Source organism: Brachyistius frenatus, unplaced genomic scaffold (assembly GCF_029030835.1).
Source record: "Brachyistius frenatus isolate BFR_SWC_R1_liver_20210118 unplaced genomic scaffold, ASM2903083v1 Contig_6, whole genome shotgun sequence".
NCBI classification, from domain to species: Eukaryota; Metazoa; Chordata; class Actinopteri; family Embiotocidae; genus Brachyistius; species Brachyistius frenatus.
In genome coordinates, this window is record NW_027210605.1 from 7,638,882 (window position 1) to 7,655,500 (window position 16,619).

The 16,619-nt window shown below is 46.6% G+C and overlaps 1 protein-coding gene across 4 annotated transcripts in view; it reads left to right on the forward strand.

Annotated features, from left to right (window-relative positions):
• Positions 1-16,619, forward strand: part of rerea (arginine-glutamic acid dipeptide (RE) repeats a) — a 125,518-nt gene that overhangs the window by 45,966 nt on the left and 62,933 nt on the right. For all 4 annotated transcript variants that reach the window (XM_069689043.1, XM_069689042.1, XM_069689041.1 and 1 more), the window contains 2 exons: positions 5,080-5,581; positions 13,719-13,789. In XM_069689043.1, coding sequence (XP_069545144.1) covers positions 5,224-5,581; positions 13,719-13,789 — 429 coding nt within the window. In that variant the 5' untranslated portion in view covers positions 5,080-5,223. The remainder of the gene's footprint in view (positions 1-5,079; positions 5,582-13,718; positions 13,790-16,619) is intronic.

Sequence of the window (16,619 nt, forward strand, 5' to 3'; positions counted from 1 at the left end):
CGTCACTCTGTGTGGCGTAGTGATTAGAGTAGCTGGAGGATGTAGGGCAGCCGTATGAATAAATTTCCTCCCCTCTCGCACTCATTTAGAACAACCAGTTGGAGTTGAACTGATGGATAGGATCGTTAGGCTGATAGGCAGATCGCGGAGGAAGAGTGGGGTATTTGATTGCGGAATATCACTAGAAGTGGTACATGATTGAGTGCTCGAATATTAAAATCTCAAGAGTCCTTTCAACAGTAGACAAAATCACTGTTGATTTTTTTTCTCTTTCCCAGTAAATCTTTTTACTCTTTACATCTGGTTGAGAAAATGTCATGTAACTCATTTCCTCCCCCTCGTGCGAGAGCTCTGATCTATTTCATAGCGATAAATGTTTGGAGGAACATGAATGATGGAGATATTTTCTTGTGCAAATCAGCCCTGCATGTGTCCCCAGTGTGTATTCATACCTCTCCTGACCCCATTTTTACCTTTCCATTTAACAACATAATTCACCAAAAAATGTTTAATCGTCAGTGCCTCCCCAAAGGTGAAAGACACTAGAACTCCTTTTGAAACAGGCACTTTATTCGCAATGAAAATAAATAAATAAATAAATAAAAAATAGAAAGAAGCTGCTTACGGATCTACAGCTAAACACAATTAAGAGCCACATTTACGAGCACGCCCTTTTCCACCAAATACCTCACATTCTCCTGCACCTCTCTTCGGTGACACATTGGGAGAGGTCATTTACTGGCCTGCTCACGGTTACCGTTTCTCAAGAATGCCTCATTTGGAAGAAAGGCGAAGGGTGACAATGGACAACCCTGGCATTTCCCTCAGGAGCCGTGTCAAAACATGATGCTTCGTGAAGCAATCAGAGCTGCCGAAATGGCCTTCAGCTTCGCTCCAGCCAGACAAACATGGCAGACTGAGAGGTACTGTGTCTTCAAGTAGCTAGTATTAGGCTACAAAATGAAGCCGTGCTCACAGACTGCAGATAATGGACATCTTGGGTTATGGAGGGGCCCCCTCAGGGCCATTTGGAGCCCTCACGGAGAGCTCACAAACAGGGACTATAGGGGGATTTATCCTTCTTTTGGAGATGGAGTAGAGGCTTAGACCCCGTGGAGCTCACAGTATGATCCTTATGGCTGAAAGTACCTTTGGACTATCGGACAGAGAATATCTTTGATTGGAATCGAATTGAAGTATCGGGTACTGTGGTTATCCCAGGGAGATTTTGTAAATTGTCTTGGTTAATCCTTTTAGACAGCGGCAGTTTATTGTACACAGTTTCATTGTGCATGAGAATCTGTTCTCGTGCAGCAGTGCTTTGCTTTTTACCATGCGAGTCTTGAGGCAGGTTTAAATGTTGATGTTGGAAAGCCCCAAGCTATCTTTCTTTCGAGCCTGGCTTGTACCTACTAAACTAACCCCGGATGCCGGCTAAAAATAGAGCCTTTGTGAGCACAGCTTTAGCAGAGGGAAAAAAGATGTGGTTACTCATCAGTGAATTGAAAAACAAGTGGAGCAGACAAGTGTCTTTGCCCTGCCAATGTGAGCTAAAACAGATAGGGCCTCCGAGAATAAAGCAAGCCATGATTGCACCAGGTAAGACAAAGCAGGCAGGGTGCAGAGACCACAGAGAATCCCTTATGAAGTGGCCTACTCCTCGCCTCCAGCTGAGCCTTTCATTGTGCTGTTGTTTCTAGGGGGCTTGGATGGCAGCTTAGATTAGATCGCACTGAGTAATGGGTTGGAGCTGACGAAAACCTGCCGCAGCTCGACATCACCACAGCGAGGATCCCTGCACTATTGAGGATCTGGCTGGTTTATTCGGATCAATTTGAGTTGCCCTCATTGTTAATAACCCTGTGTATATTCATGCTAACATTGTTCTCCTCTAATCTGTATTCATGCGAGTATTTCATTCAATCCCTTTGCAAAGCCGGCCTTAAATCCTTGCCAATCACATTTTGCTACTTCATAATTCTCCAATTGAATATGCCACGAATGACTTTTCAGTCTCTTTCCTAAAACTGAGTGGATCACCGTGTTGGTCATATTCTTGCTCGATTTTTGCTTGTAAATGTTGAAATGTGTTATCCGTTCTGTAGAATGTTGTATGGAAAATGTATATCTCTTGCAAATTTATAATCCAAAATAATCAATTGCAAAAATTTGGCTGGATAAAAACGGAAACCCTCCAGCTTTTTCACGCTGTATGGGTACTCAAGCAAAGCACGATGATTTGGATGTTTATCCATAGACAGGTTTTGATTAAAACTACAGAGATGAGCATGGATTTGCGTAAATGTGGGAGTGATTGGAATGAATAAAACATGGCTTTTTAAAAGGCTGTTCAGGAGACAGGGAACGGGAAGGGGAAAAAAAAGCTGTGTTTAGTAACAGAAACCTGCTGTGTGGCCATTGTGGGGGATGATGTGTTAATCGAGCCACAAACTGTGTGGTTTTTCAGGCCAGAGGTTTCGTTTAAACAGGCACGGAAAGGAGAAATGTATTTCAGCGGGGCCCCGCTGGCTGCTAGCCCTTGACTCTATTGCAGTAATGTAAATGGCGGATTAGGTGCCGCTAGCTCGGACCCCCTCAACCCCTCTCCAGCCACTGCCCCCCATTTCCCCCCCTTCTTCTCTTTTCCATTAAGACAGCTGGTATCTTTCAAAGGGTCCTGGCCCAGTGATTGATGTGTAATAGCTCCGAGCCTCACCTGCCCCCCCTCCCCCCTCACAGCGTTATTCATCGGCTAGGCACCCAGCGCTGCTTTCTATGAAGCTTCCCAGGTAGTGAGTGGAGAGTCATCTAAATCGCTCTCTCCTTCTCATTCTCCTCCCTCTCTGCCATCACTACATTATGACTTTTTATTGCTACAGCGCTACTACTTCAAACTGACTCACCGCTTTTTACTCGCTGAGTGTGTTTGACTTCAATTATCTACATCAGACTGCACCACGGCAACACATTAGCCTTAGACAGTTGGACATATTGTTAATTGACAAGGGAAAAACATAACACAGTGAAACATGGGATGTATATTTATTTTGCTTTGAGGGTTAATAAATGCAATTATGTTTACATCAGGAATGTAATTGGAGATGGACAATTTGGAATGAGGCAGCTGTGTAAAGTGCATCCAGATGCACAATAATAGCACCTAGATTGTAAAGATACTGACAGGCTTATAACTGCCCCCAACATCAAAGAAGACTAGGTCAGCCCTCCATTTGCAACAGTTTAGTGTCCTTGTTGGTTTCAGTGTAGGAGGCTTATGTTACTGATTAGAGGAGAGGAGAGAAGAGGTGCTTAGCTCATACACAGATTCTGTCAGCCCTCAGGATTAGAGCTGCGCTATCAAATGTTACCTTCATGAATGTTTTCATGCGCCTCACACCTCCAAGACACGCTGCTGGATATGCACACAGGAGAAGGGGGAGGTGGGCAGCACACTGTATTTTGGCACACCAGCCTCGGTGTGTGTCGGTGGTGGTTGTGTGTCCTTGCAAGCACGCGTCCGTTGGAGCTCCCCTGAGCATTCGCATCTTCTCCATGTGCGCTAATGTGTTCTTGTGTGTATATGCCGGCAGCCCAGTGGTCGCCCTGGTAACTCATCATTAGGTGATTAATGGGGCTGTGACGAAGCTGCAGTTTAATCAGGCCCGGTGTTTGTGTAGAAGCCGATGACAAGAGCAGCTGCCCTGTCAGTTGGTGTCTGCTCTCGAGATGACAGCACCCGCTGCTGAGGAGTGCCGTTGTCGAGCGCGCTTCATTGTACGTGTGTGTGTGTGTGTGTGTGTGTGTGTGTGTGTGTGTGTGTGTGTGCGTGCGCGTGCGTGCGTGCGCCCGCCAACATCCTTTCTCCCACCTTCCACTTTTCTTCTATTCTCCACCTCACATTGTTTCTGCCTCGCTCAATAAACGCACGTCCACTTGCAGATATTGCTGTATAATTTTCACTCTGCTGGTTTTGCTTTACCTGGCTCACTCTCTATCCTTCCCTCATTTTTCACTCTCCCTCTTCCTCCCTGCTATCACGACCACGGTAACGCTGGGCGCTGATTGCCTCCTCTGATCCCTCTGGGGGTTGTAATAACTATTTCTAGTTAATTTGTCGCGGCGGGTGTGGAGGAGGGAAACACTGGCAGTAAATGAGTAGGCTCCTTTGTAGGCTCTGTGTGTAAAGGCAGTGTTGTGCAGACTTCAGCGTTGCCCACTTCACTGTTTATGGAGGATTGATTGAGAAAGTGGTAGCTGGGTGGAGAAAGCTGAAAGTGGCAGTGGACCTAGGCATGGCAAATGACTGACTCCCCCCACCCCATCTCCCTTTCCTTACCCAGTGGATTGCTATATTCTTCCCTCCAGAGCTGTCACTTCACATCAACACAGCGGTGACTGTCAGCCAGGGCAGAGGGCTGGGGTGGGGTGCAGTCCAGTAAGCCAGAACACACACACACACACACACACACACACACACACACGCTCACAGATGAGCAGAATTTAGCCTGGTGTCATCACGAATGGTCTGCAGAGAAGCCAGACTGTTAACTCTGTCAGAGTTTTATGCTACATCTTTCCCGTGGCCTCACAAACGACAAGCAGCGGCTTGTGCTGAAAAAAAAAAAACCTCGACACATCGTCCCTGATGAATTCTTTTGGCAGCGAGCCTCATTTTCAGCACAGGAATACCTTCAGTTATGACTTCCCTTTTTGTGTTACAAATACTGTACATTAAGTACTTGTCTGCCTACTTTCCTTTTTACACTTTAATAACCCTGTTTTAGCACTTCTTTGAACAAATTGAAATATGTTGGAGTAGGAAGCTAGAAGGTTCTGTTCTTTGATAAAGCTGCTCTCCAGAGTACGCATGGTTGTGGAGGGGGGAAGCCAACAATTACCGTGATGTCGTGAAGAGTCAGAACAGCTGCCTTATCTCCACCAACTAATCTTGTATTTCTCACCTACAAACGACCTCTTCCAGTACAAAACAAAGCTTTTACTTAGAAAGTGTTGCCTTTGTAATGTAAACATAATGGTAATTGAGGCTGATGCTAATTGCCCTTCTTCTTTCATCCACAGCTTTCCTGAAACACTGGGGTTGTTGGTGTGGCCAAATTTTCCCTGGATTTGACTGGTAAATTCAGAAGACTGAAGCCCAGGCTCACAGTCTACCTTTCACGGAGGCCCAGCCGTGAGAGGACTGAGGAAGGCACGTGGCGGATCATGACGGCCGACAAAGAGAAGGAAAGGGAGAAAGAGCGGGACAGGGACAGAGACAGGGACCGGGACAAAAGAGAGGCCGGTAAGTCCCGCCGGCAGGACGGTGACCGTGAAAGTGAGTGCTCCAGGCCCCGGCGCAGCTGTACGCTGGAGGGCGGGGCCAAGAACTATGCAGAGAGCGAGCACAGCGAGGACGAGGACAACGACAATGGCAGCACCGGCGGAGGCAGCGGCACGGCCGAGGAGGCTGGCAAGAAGGGCAAAAAGAAGATGCCCAAGAAGAAGTCGCGCTACGAGCGCACAGAGAATGGAGAAATTACGTCCTTCATCACAGAAGACGATGTTGTTTACAGACCCGGAGGTAAGTCCCAGTCACTGGTTACCAACTGCAGTAAACACAAGTCGATCCCCATTTGTGGACTCTACAGCTTTACTGATTGTAAGGCCCCCTTTTCAACTTCCCATGTATTCATTTACTTTGTTCTCAGTCAGCTTGTTTCAGGAATTAAGAAAAAGTTTTAATTGATCAGTGATTGATTCCTGTGCTCTTAAAGAAAAACGTCATGTCTGTTGCAATAACCTGCGACGGATTGACGATTCTCCAAATTAGCAACTCTGAACAGCAGAAGCACGCCCAAAGACAAGAGGGCCGATGCATCATACAATCAATTCCAAGTTGACCCGCTCTGAACTTTGTCTTGAGCTAAGTCGATAAAAAAAAGTGATGCTTCACTCGATGAGGCAATGGTGACAACATGATCATGATTTCATCCGAACGGCATCTGACTCACTGAAAATATGAGGCCAAAAGGTAGTCACGTTTCCTGGAGAAGTTTTTGAGCTGCGGGTTCAGTGTCTCAATTATGAAGGATGAATGAGGATAGAAATAGCAGCAGTCTTTTCTGCAGCTGTCAACACGGCCTCTCTTTCACCTACTGTTTGCAAATTGCTTGTATTAGAGGTGGGAATGTCGACACTCACTGACGGAAGGAAGCCAGGCTAGCTTGTTTGTGTGTGTGTGTGTGTGTGTCTGCGTGTGTGTGTGGTCTACTCTCTCTCCCACTGCTCAGTGCTTTCCACCTGGCAACTGAATCATTGCCGCCATGTCTTTTCATTTATCTAGGAGCTAGCAAAAGGTCAAGTAGAGGTGGGGGGGGGGGGGTATTTAATGGGAAGATGTAGGAAATTACAGCCAGTGTGTTTGGTTGTCTCCCTCAACTATCTAACGACACACACATGCTCAGTCCTCCTTTTTCTCTTTTCAACTACTAAATGGATGACTTCAAGTATTTTCAGTGAATCAGCCAGACATCTCGACCCTACTCTTTCTGTTAGCCGCGTAATCTGGTCAACTAAATTATCTCTGCACTGGTATCAGTGGAGGTCCTCAAGCAAGCAGTCACACTGAACCCAAGCCTTGTTGTTGCTCACTCTATTTCGGTCCCTAACACTCTGCAACCAACTCCATCAAAGCCTTTTTATTTTTTTTTATTTTTACTAGGCATTTCATGTTTGATAGAGACAGAGAGAGCACTAGTGCTGCGCCGACTGTGCATGGCGGGAGGGTAGAAAGGGGAGGGAGGGCTTTTTGAAAAACGTAAGCACTCGGTTGCAAAAATTCAACATTCAAAATGCATATTAACAAGGTCAACCGAATATTTATATTTCCACACGTGAGCAAACAGCACAGCAAGTGTCTTGTTTCTTTGTGTTTTCCTTTCTTCTCCTTCAAGTAGTTTGACATGCCTGTGGTGGCCTGAACGTCACAACCTGCTCTCACCAGGTAGACTGGAGCTGCTGGATTGATTTAGATTACGAATGAGTCACGACTGGGTAGTGACGGCTCCAGCACCGGTACACTCGTTTGTAATTTGCCTCCTATTGTCAACACGGGAGATCCTCCACCTCAACAACTGACTTCCCGCTGTCACCTCTGCTTATTGTTCAAGTGATAAGCCGTGTGTGTGTGTGTGTGTGTGTGTGTGTGTGTGCGTGCGTGCGTGTGTGTGCGTGTTTGACTGTGTGCTTATTTTCCTCCTCCTGCTTGGTCATTGGTAGCAGCCTTTTTGCAATCAGATTTGATGTGTACAGCTTAGGCAGGCACAAAGCCTGCAATGGATTATGCTTTACTAAATGTTAAATCCCTTTATAGCCGTCTAGTGACACACAATATGTAAAACTGACCACCCTCAGAGAGGGATTTGTGCCACCCCAGACATAAGGAGAGGAAGGCCGCGATGGAGAGCAGTGCAGATACCGAAAGAAATAGTTAACCAAAATACTGTTTTGATTGCTTTCGTCGCAGGGGAGCTTTAGAAACACACGGGCTCATATCCTCACATAAGAAATAACAGGTAAGCCAGTATTGAAACCATCTCCACACTCCCAGTCTCCAGCCACCCTCCAATCTCTGCTTAGCCTTTCTATCCCTTGAAGATGGGTTCAGGCGGCTTAGTGCACATCGATTGGTAGGGGAGTGCAATCGGCCAGTAGGTGGGCCTGCAGCTGACTCTAGATGTGCTGCTGTTTTAAAAGGGATAGAGGAGTGTGTCTGCGGCGGTGGTGGCCAGGGGACTATGTCCCGGGCCGTCTGTATGGTCGGCTGCTAGGATGAACAGCCCAATGCAGTGCAAGAAGACACGCCAAAATCGATCTGTGCCCTGTGGCTGAGCTCTCGCCACGTCCCCAGGTCCGGTCAGACACCTCCAGAGCCTGTTCTCGACACTCATCCACCCCCCACCCTCCATTATAGATCCTCTCTCTAGAGATTATACTCTTTGCCTTGGAGGATCAATAACGGACACCCTAGAAGCATGGAGACGCACACAAAAATGGCAGTGCACACACACACACACACACACACACACACACACACACACACACACACACACACACACACACACACACATGTATACATAGTACACGGATAACTAGCATTAGTGTAAGTGTACTGTAACACGTGTACATTCATACACATACAAGGCATCCTTTTTAACAGTCATAGACATGTCCCTATCTCTGACAAGCACACAGCGACACACACAAGCTCAGTCTAATACACACACACACACACACACACACACACACACACACACACACACACACTCAGAGTTGTATCCACAGAGCTCATCCTCTCTCTCCACTGCAGCAGGACTGTGCTTGTGGCTGCAGGTGGCCGGCTGCCATAGCATGTCTCCTTCCTTCCTAACTGACTGGCTGGCTGGCTGGCTGGCTGGCTGCTCGGTTTAATGGAAACCACCTGCTGCCACATCAACTCGCTGAGGAGGAAGCTTGATTAATTTTAGTAAATTCTTCCTGAAAAGTGATAGATTTGTGTAGTGAGTGCAGTGAATAATGGAGAAAGATTGCAGGTTAGACCGAGAAAAACACCTTGTGCGTACGAGTGTTGAGGGAGTTGTTGATGTGGACAGCTGGCGCTTCTTGCAGCAGCCGCCACAGAACCCCGGGGGGTAGCGTGTGCGTGTGCGCGTGCGCGTGTGTGTGTGTGTGCGAGAGCGTGTGTGCGTGTCACTGTATGTGTCATGTGCATACACAGCAAGCTGTTCAGTAGGAGTGTGTCTGACACACACATTGAGCCCGATAACCAGCCCTCCTCCTCTCTTCAAACTTTGGACCAACTGTTGGCAGTCGCACAGACCTGTTTATTATACTCAAAAGGGCTTCAGGTTGTTTGTTTTTTTCTTCAAATATATGTCAGCTGTAATTGTTTTCATATTGTGTATAATGTATAGCATTATTATTGCTGATGATGCACAAATTCTGCCACATCCCGAACCGACCTGATGCGTCAGATCCTCGTTAAAACACAATTTCTTAGTCACCTCAGTTATACATTTTTAACAGTGCAGTTAAAGTGTAAATATAATTTGGCTGAGGCTCTCTCACAAGGACAAGCGAGTGTCGGGGCTGAGCTCACTTCCACACTGCTCATTTGCAGCTACTCCCTACCAGACTTGTAGATCTGGTCAGTACAGTTCCCTGAACTGTATTCACTACCTTGACGAGGACATTTTTAGTTGTTTAAATGTAAATCAAAAATGTTCACTGTTTTCGGTGTGCATCTTTATTGAGAAGCAGTGTAATGTGGTTCAGTAAATCTCGACTGGTTAATATGAGCCAAGACAATAGAGGGTGGCGCATTAGCGTTGCAGCTCCCCGGTGCTACAAAGGCTAGCTGTCGATCAGTTTGCTGTTTTTAGTCCAGCTGGCATAAGGGGACAAGCCCTTTGAACTATTTCATATTGAAACACAGCAGTGTGAATCTGTAGCTCGTCGCTAACTGAGCAGATCTATTTTTAAAAGGCCCTCTCTGCTCGCCCGTCTCTCCCCCACGCTAGAGACTCTGGGAAAAGGGCTTTTTTTAGTGAAATCCAACCACCTGCCGACTGCTAAATGAGAAAGCGTGGGCTCGCCGAGAGGGAAAGGAGAGGGGTGGAGGGAGGGTCTTGTCAAAGAGTCTCTGTTCTCCCTGAGGAGCTCAGTCAGCTGTAGGCCTGCCCTATTGTAGAGAGCTGATGGTATCGCTTGCCAGGTATTTCCCACTGCTTTCCCAGTGAGAAGAAGGGAGACTTGTTGGGCTGGTGGAAGAGAGGAGAGGAGAGGAAAGTTTGGGGAGGAATCGAGTGTCCCGTGTGCCTTCAGGCCCCGGCTGAATGTCCCGCCAACCCACCGGGACCGAGCCAGCAGAAAGTAGCTGCGAGGCAGCCTCGGCCATCAGCTGATGTGCTGAACCGGTAGTAGCACCAGTCCCCCCTCTTTTCTCCCCCAGCTCTCTGTCCTTCTTTGGTCCTTGAGTCCCCTCACACCCCCTGTGCTTCCATTATTGCATTCTTCGCGCTATTTAATTTTAGGATCAGTAGAGTCGAGTGTTGGGGGGGGAGGGGTAGCTTTAGCTTTAGTGTACCTTCGTGCACGTGTGGTCGGCCAGTTTGAGCCGAGCAAGCGCTTTTAACAACGCAGGTGCGTCCTTGCAGGTATGGTTAACGCTGCCCACCTTGCCAGCATGGCTAAAACAGAAAGCTCCTTTTGATTTAACACGCTCCTTTCATCCTAAAATATGTGCGCCTTCCTCTCCCCCCCCCTCCCCCATCACTGTTTACAAAACATTGGCGTACACGACTGTGTTCACAATGTGACTTTCCCCATTGTTGCTGGCTCGTAAAAACAAATAGCCACGCTGATATTATCTCGGCTCCACCTCCCCACCGCTGGAAGGCTGCAGCAAATTAAGCAGCATCTTGTGTGCTTGATGCAGACCGAGTAGGACCACGGCTCTTTTGCTGAGGCTAGGTGTGTTTTTGATTAGACATGCTTGGCAGCCATAAGAGAATGGCTGGCTGAACAATGAACCGCAGCTGAAAACATTATACAGCGTTTGTGCAAAGCCGTGAGGTTATAACAATGAATATTCAGTCGCTTGAACTCAGAAGTGACAGCGTAATTGGAGAAACGATGACCACCAGGATCAGGTCGCAGCAGAGGAGCCGCACTCGGCAGCTTCGTGACGATCTCCCTTTGTCGAAGTATTGAACTCGCGCTCTGCGCCTGGGCGGCGCGGCGTTCAGCAGCGGACTGTGAGGCAGGTCCCGAGCAGAGGAAGTCAAACTTGCGGCCGCTAAAGGAACGAGAGCGCTCGTCTACAAAAAAAAAAAAGGCCGTGCTGTTTGCTGTTCTCCCTGCTACCCTGCGAAGGCTTCATCCATCCAGCAGGCACACACTTCAATCCTAAAAAAAAAAAAAAAAAAAACTGCCCATCCCCCACATTAGACCCCCGCCGCAGTTAAACCCCTCGTCCCTCCCCTTTTCCACTTCTCCACTTGAGCAAGGAGACCCACTTCCAAATACACAAAATGGCAGGAATGTTTAACAAGCCAGGCAGACCCCTGGAGGAACCGTGTGGCCCGTTTCAAACCCCACCGCGCGCACACACACACACACACACACACACACACACACACACACACACACACACACACACACACACACACACACACACACACACACACACACACACACACACACACACACACACACACGTACGTCCACCCAACCTCCCTGAGCTCCATTGCCTCCCTTTTCGTTCAAATGGCAGAGTCTGGAGCGTTAACTTGAATTTAACTTTCACATTCATTGAGATTCGTGTTATAGTCTCTTTCAGAGAAATGCCCTTGAGGTAGTAGACTTTTAGTGCCCAGGATGAATTCAAAATGTGCTTTTGACGTTCGAAGAATAGACTCGCTTGCTGTCTGTGAATGATTAAACTAGATCCCTGTCTTTCTTTCTTTTTTTTCCCCCTCTCCCTACCACCTATCTTTTTCACTCTCGCTGCCTTCGTCTTTATGCCTGTTGATGTGCTCAGGGGTGTAGAGATCTGGCCTCTCTAAATGAATGTGCCGCCGAGGTGAAGGGACACTAAACCCTAATTCCCCCGATTTGACTCCTCCGAAACATGTCATCTCATTCAGATTAGTCTCTTTTGTTCTCTGCCCTCCCCCCACTCCCTCTGTCCTGCTCCCTCCTCCTCTTCCTACTCCCGCTTCTCTCTGTCTCTCTCAATACACACACACACACACACACACACACACACACACACACACTGCTTTGCTCACAGATCACACAATAGCACTGATGGATATTTTCATTCATGTTATCTTGTAAATGACTTCCAGGGATGGTGTAGAGGAGGGAGAAAAGGGGGGGGGGGTGGAGAGGGCAGTAGTGAGAGAGAGAGAAAGAGAGAGAGAGAGATATAATGCCTCACTCAGAGCCAGTGAGGGCAATAACCCACCCCCTACACACACACACACACACACACACACACACACACACACACACACACACACACACACACACACACACCACCAACACCTCCCCCCTTTTAGAACAGCTCATTCAGCCCACAGCAGATAACAAGCCCACCCTGGGGTTACACACACACACACACACACACACACACACACACACACACACACACACACACACACACACACACACACACACACACACACACAGGTCCTTTCAAAAAACAAAGCCGTGATGTCAGAAGTGCACTTATACACACCAGCCCCTCTACAAATGGTATCTTGGGTGTCAGAGCCATTTAATATCTTTGCCACCCTTCTTTTCCTCTGGAAGCGGTAAGATAAACCACAGGCCGATCGATAACTCTGTTGACACAAACAAATAAATAACAGATGATGCCACTGTCAGTCAGAGAAAAGGAAAAAAACGGCCGCACCACTTTTGTTGGGGAATGTGTGGCTCAATCCTCCTGCACAGTACAGCTCAGCATATGTTCGGGTGGAACGAGCACCAGCGGGTTGTGTTGTTGATGTAAATCTTACCTGTGGTGGTTTTTCTTTTTTCTAATCGAGGCATACACAGCTGCACGATACAGTCTTTCTCCATGGCTGTGTTCATAGTAGCAGAAGTGCTACACTCTGTTGCACTAAATGGTCGGAAAAGCCGGCCCTGGGAGCAGTCAAATAGCTCGTTACATTGCTCCTATCTGGTGTGTGGGGTGTATTTATTTTTATTTTTTTTATTCACTCACGTCAGTGGCTGTTGATTGCCGTGCCTGTTGAGCAAGTAAGAGCTGTTATGATATGATTTCCACAAAAATAAAGAATTTTACGCTCGGTTTGATTGCACTCTCGGTTTTGTGTTTCTGCTGGTGACTAATATGCTAATTTGACTTCTATGAATTCAAACCTGTATTTCTATAATAATCCCACCACTCGTCTTTTTCTAGAAAGTACCGTGCCAGGCTTTAGCAGTAACCATTAGCCCCATCCCCTGCCTCCTCCTCCTCCTCCTTTTCTTCTCCGCAGAAGTGGCTGTGTGGTTTTGGTCGTCTGCAGCGTCAATGTTTTTGTTAAGGAGATGAGAGTTCACGACCTGGCCATACCACCAGTCACATTCAATTTAGCTACACAGCCACCTCCTCACACAACCGTGTCAGAGGGCCGCTTTGGACGCTTGCGTGGGTTATGTAATAAAACAGCATTTTTAAAAGATTAATGAGGAGACAGAGGGTGGATTTTTTTTTTTTTTGGTTTTCTTTGTTTCACTCATGCTAACCCGAAGCTAACTAGACGTGTAAAGGTAAAGCTGTCATTTTATAGCGACGAGTTACAGTGATGACTCCGGGGTGGGACGGGGTTAAAGCCAGTATTGCTCACTGGTGTATAAATGGAGTGGAACAATAACATAATTCCCCTAGGGCGTAATGTTTGCTTTGGAAAGGCAACCTTGTAGCGCTCCAAAAGTCCTTAATCCTATTACTCGCATTCCAATTGAATTTGACTCAAGGAGAAAAAATGTCTTTTCAGCAGAGGTAACGGCACACACAATAATACATTACCGAGTCTTGACTGCTTAAAAACATGAAAGCTTAAAGAAACGTGAACATCTTCTTTAAAAGCCCGTTTTTTTTTCTTCTTCTTCTCCTTCTCCTTCTTCTTCTCTCTCATTTGCAGATTGTGTGTACATTGAGAGTCGGCGGCCCAACACTCCCTACTTCATTTGTAGCATTCAGGATTTCAAGCTGGTGAGTAGATTTTCACTTCCTGTCTGTGCTTTTTCATTGTCCCTGCATGTGTCCTCGCACCATGCGGAGGTCCAGCACCAACTCGCCCAGCTGTTCCGTGTCCTGTGCTGAAAAACACACCATTTCTGCTCTCGTAGGTTGTGCACCAAAAAGTATGACGAGAGTTTCATACACTCTCGATATCAAGAAACTTTAAATATTTGATTTTAAAAATGATCTTATATTCTGAGGTTTGTTGTGTGGACAAATAAAAACCCGTCCAAGAGTCTGTCTTGAATATTACCCACCTTTGCAATCCACCAGCAGTGTAATAATGCTTGTAATTGAAATATAGATGTTTGTCGATGCACTTAATTGATTTAATGAAGGAGACCTTCATCAGTTTTCAATTGATTTTTGTACGACCTAATGTGGCTAAATTGCCTCTTTTGCTTAATAAAGAAAGAAATTAGCTTTTAATTTGCTACGGAGAACGGCTGATTCATCAAGCTCGGGTCAGTTCAGTGAGGTGGTGCTTGTTTTCTCAGTAACAGGACACTTAAAATGTATCATGCACACATACGCACGCTCACAATTGATTTTCTCACACCGCATTCTCCTTGTTCGCTAAAGGAAAAGTTGCATTTGACTTCACGCACAGCAGATTTGTCTTTGTTCATGCAGATGAAAAAACGATGCAGCATTATGGTTTGAGAGATGCGGTCTGTTTTTTTAATGACACAATATGCAGTTTAAGAAATCATGACTTGTTTCACATGCTGAATATCTTTTTCCGTTAATATACTGTATGATTTCAGCTTTTTGATTACACTAGTAGTAATAATGGTTTGCTCCATGTTGGACTTTTCTCAGATGTCAGTGCACCCAGACAAGTAATGCTGTTGGCTGAGGAAATTTACAGGTCAAAGTTCCCCAAATGCAAAATTATCAGTGAAGCCTGAAATTGATTGCGCAACTGAATGCGATTGTTTTTAATTGGTCTTTTGTATGGTTTCCAACCGTCATGAACGAAAAGGGGAACGAGGTTTGGCCCAGGTTTGCTGTAATGTGGCCGCCATTTTAATAGGCAAAGACTACCGGAATATGCATTTTGATGGGTTTGTGTTGCCAAATGAAGCCACAGTTGTCTTTTAACAGACTGGTTGTCTAAGCAGATAACACCAGGTGAGGGGCAGCGAGGCCCCAGGGCCAAACTAACGGCTGCCAAAAACCACGGTCAGCTCGGAGGCCACACACATACTGCTATTTGAAAAGGTTGAGTAGTGACTGTATGTGTGTGTATATATATACTACATGTCTGTGTGCATTTTAGGGATGATCACGCACACACTCGTTTGTATGTATGCACGTGTGTGTGATTACTTGGGTGCGTAAAGGGCAGTTGTTATTTGTAGAAGAGGTTTTAAGGTGAGCTGTAGGCCTTGCAGCAGCAGGGCTTTAATCGGATTGCTGCTCCAGAGTGCTGAGGACGGCAGGAACCCCTTCTCATGCACTCTCGCACATGCGCATGCACACACTCGCATGAAAACCCACGCACCTGCACCTTGATTAAGAGCGCCAGAAGAGGGCTGGGGCAGACCGAGGTAATTGTCCAGGGAGAGAGAGAATAACAGCTACATTAGCTGACCCCTCTCTCTCTCTCTCTCTCTCTCTCTCTCTCTCTCTCTCTCTCTGTGTCTCACTCTGTTACTCCCTCCCCCAATCCATCTGTAATTAATGAACAGCCATCTGCATGCCTGTATGTGTTTGAGCAGACTGTACCCTTGTCCTCCTATGTTAAAACAACAAGCCCCGCTGGCTCCCTAAACAAGAACAGCAATTTTCAGTGAGCTCACTTTGTCACGGCTACAAATCACCAAAAGGCTGCGACTCCACTGGCTACAGTGAAAACTCGTAATCTCTATTTAGTAGTCCAGCACAAAAATCCTCTTTTAGGATGATAGCTGATTTAGGTTGTAATTGCACATGTTGGTATAAACTACCATGTTTGCTGGCCAACCTCAAAGCCACTCTTGTCAACCCGCACTCAAAAACTGGGGCACAGACTTGTGCCTCTGGGAGAACGAACAATGTTCATCCACTCATTCTGCTCTTTTGTGGAACATAATGGTCGGTGTAATCTCATTTCCTCCTCTTGCCACAATATATTGAAAAGGAGAGACAACAGGCAACTTGAGATTCATGTACGTGAACCACACATTAGACATCAACTTATTCTCTCGTGCCTCCCCGCCCGCTTCTGTCTCCAACCCCCACTTTTTTCTTGCAGCACAAATTATATCGATCAACCCCCCCTCTGTGTGGTGCAGCAGAGCTTTGGAGGCACAGCAGAGGGGGAGGAAATTTTATTGGTCCTGAACCAAACAACCTCATCAATATTGCCCCTCTCACACCCTTCTCTCTTTTCCCTTTTCTCTCCTCCCTCCTTCAGTCTTTAGGCTGTAACAGTCTCACTTGTGTACTTTATCTAATGACCTGTGAATCCAATTAGTGGCGCGTAGAAATCCTGAATGCAGCCATCAATCTCTCCTGCGTGAAGAAGAACAAGGATTGAAGCCCGCCCCTCTGTCTCTTTACATCTTTTATATGTTTCTCTCACTGTGCGTTGGGAGGATTCTGAGCCTTGTCTTGTTGTATGTGCTCTTCCTTGTTGCTTGTTACAGACAGACACACACACACACACACACACACACACACACACACACACACACACACACACACACACACACACACACACACACACACACACACACACACACACCGAGCGAGCGATTCTGCAATAACACACGCAAAAAAAAAAAAAAAAAAAACAAAATCCATCCTGTAGCAT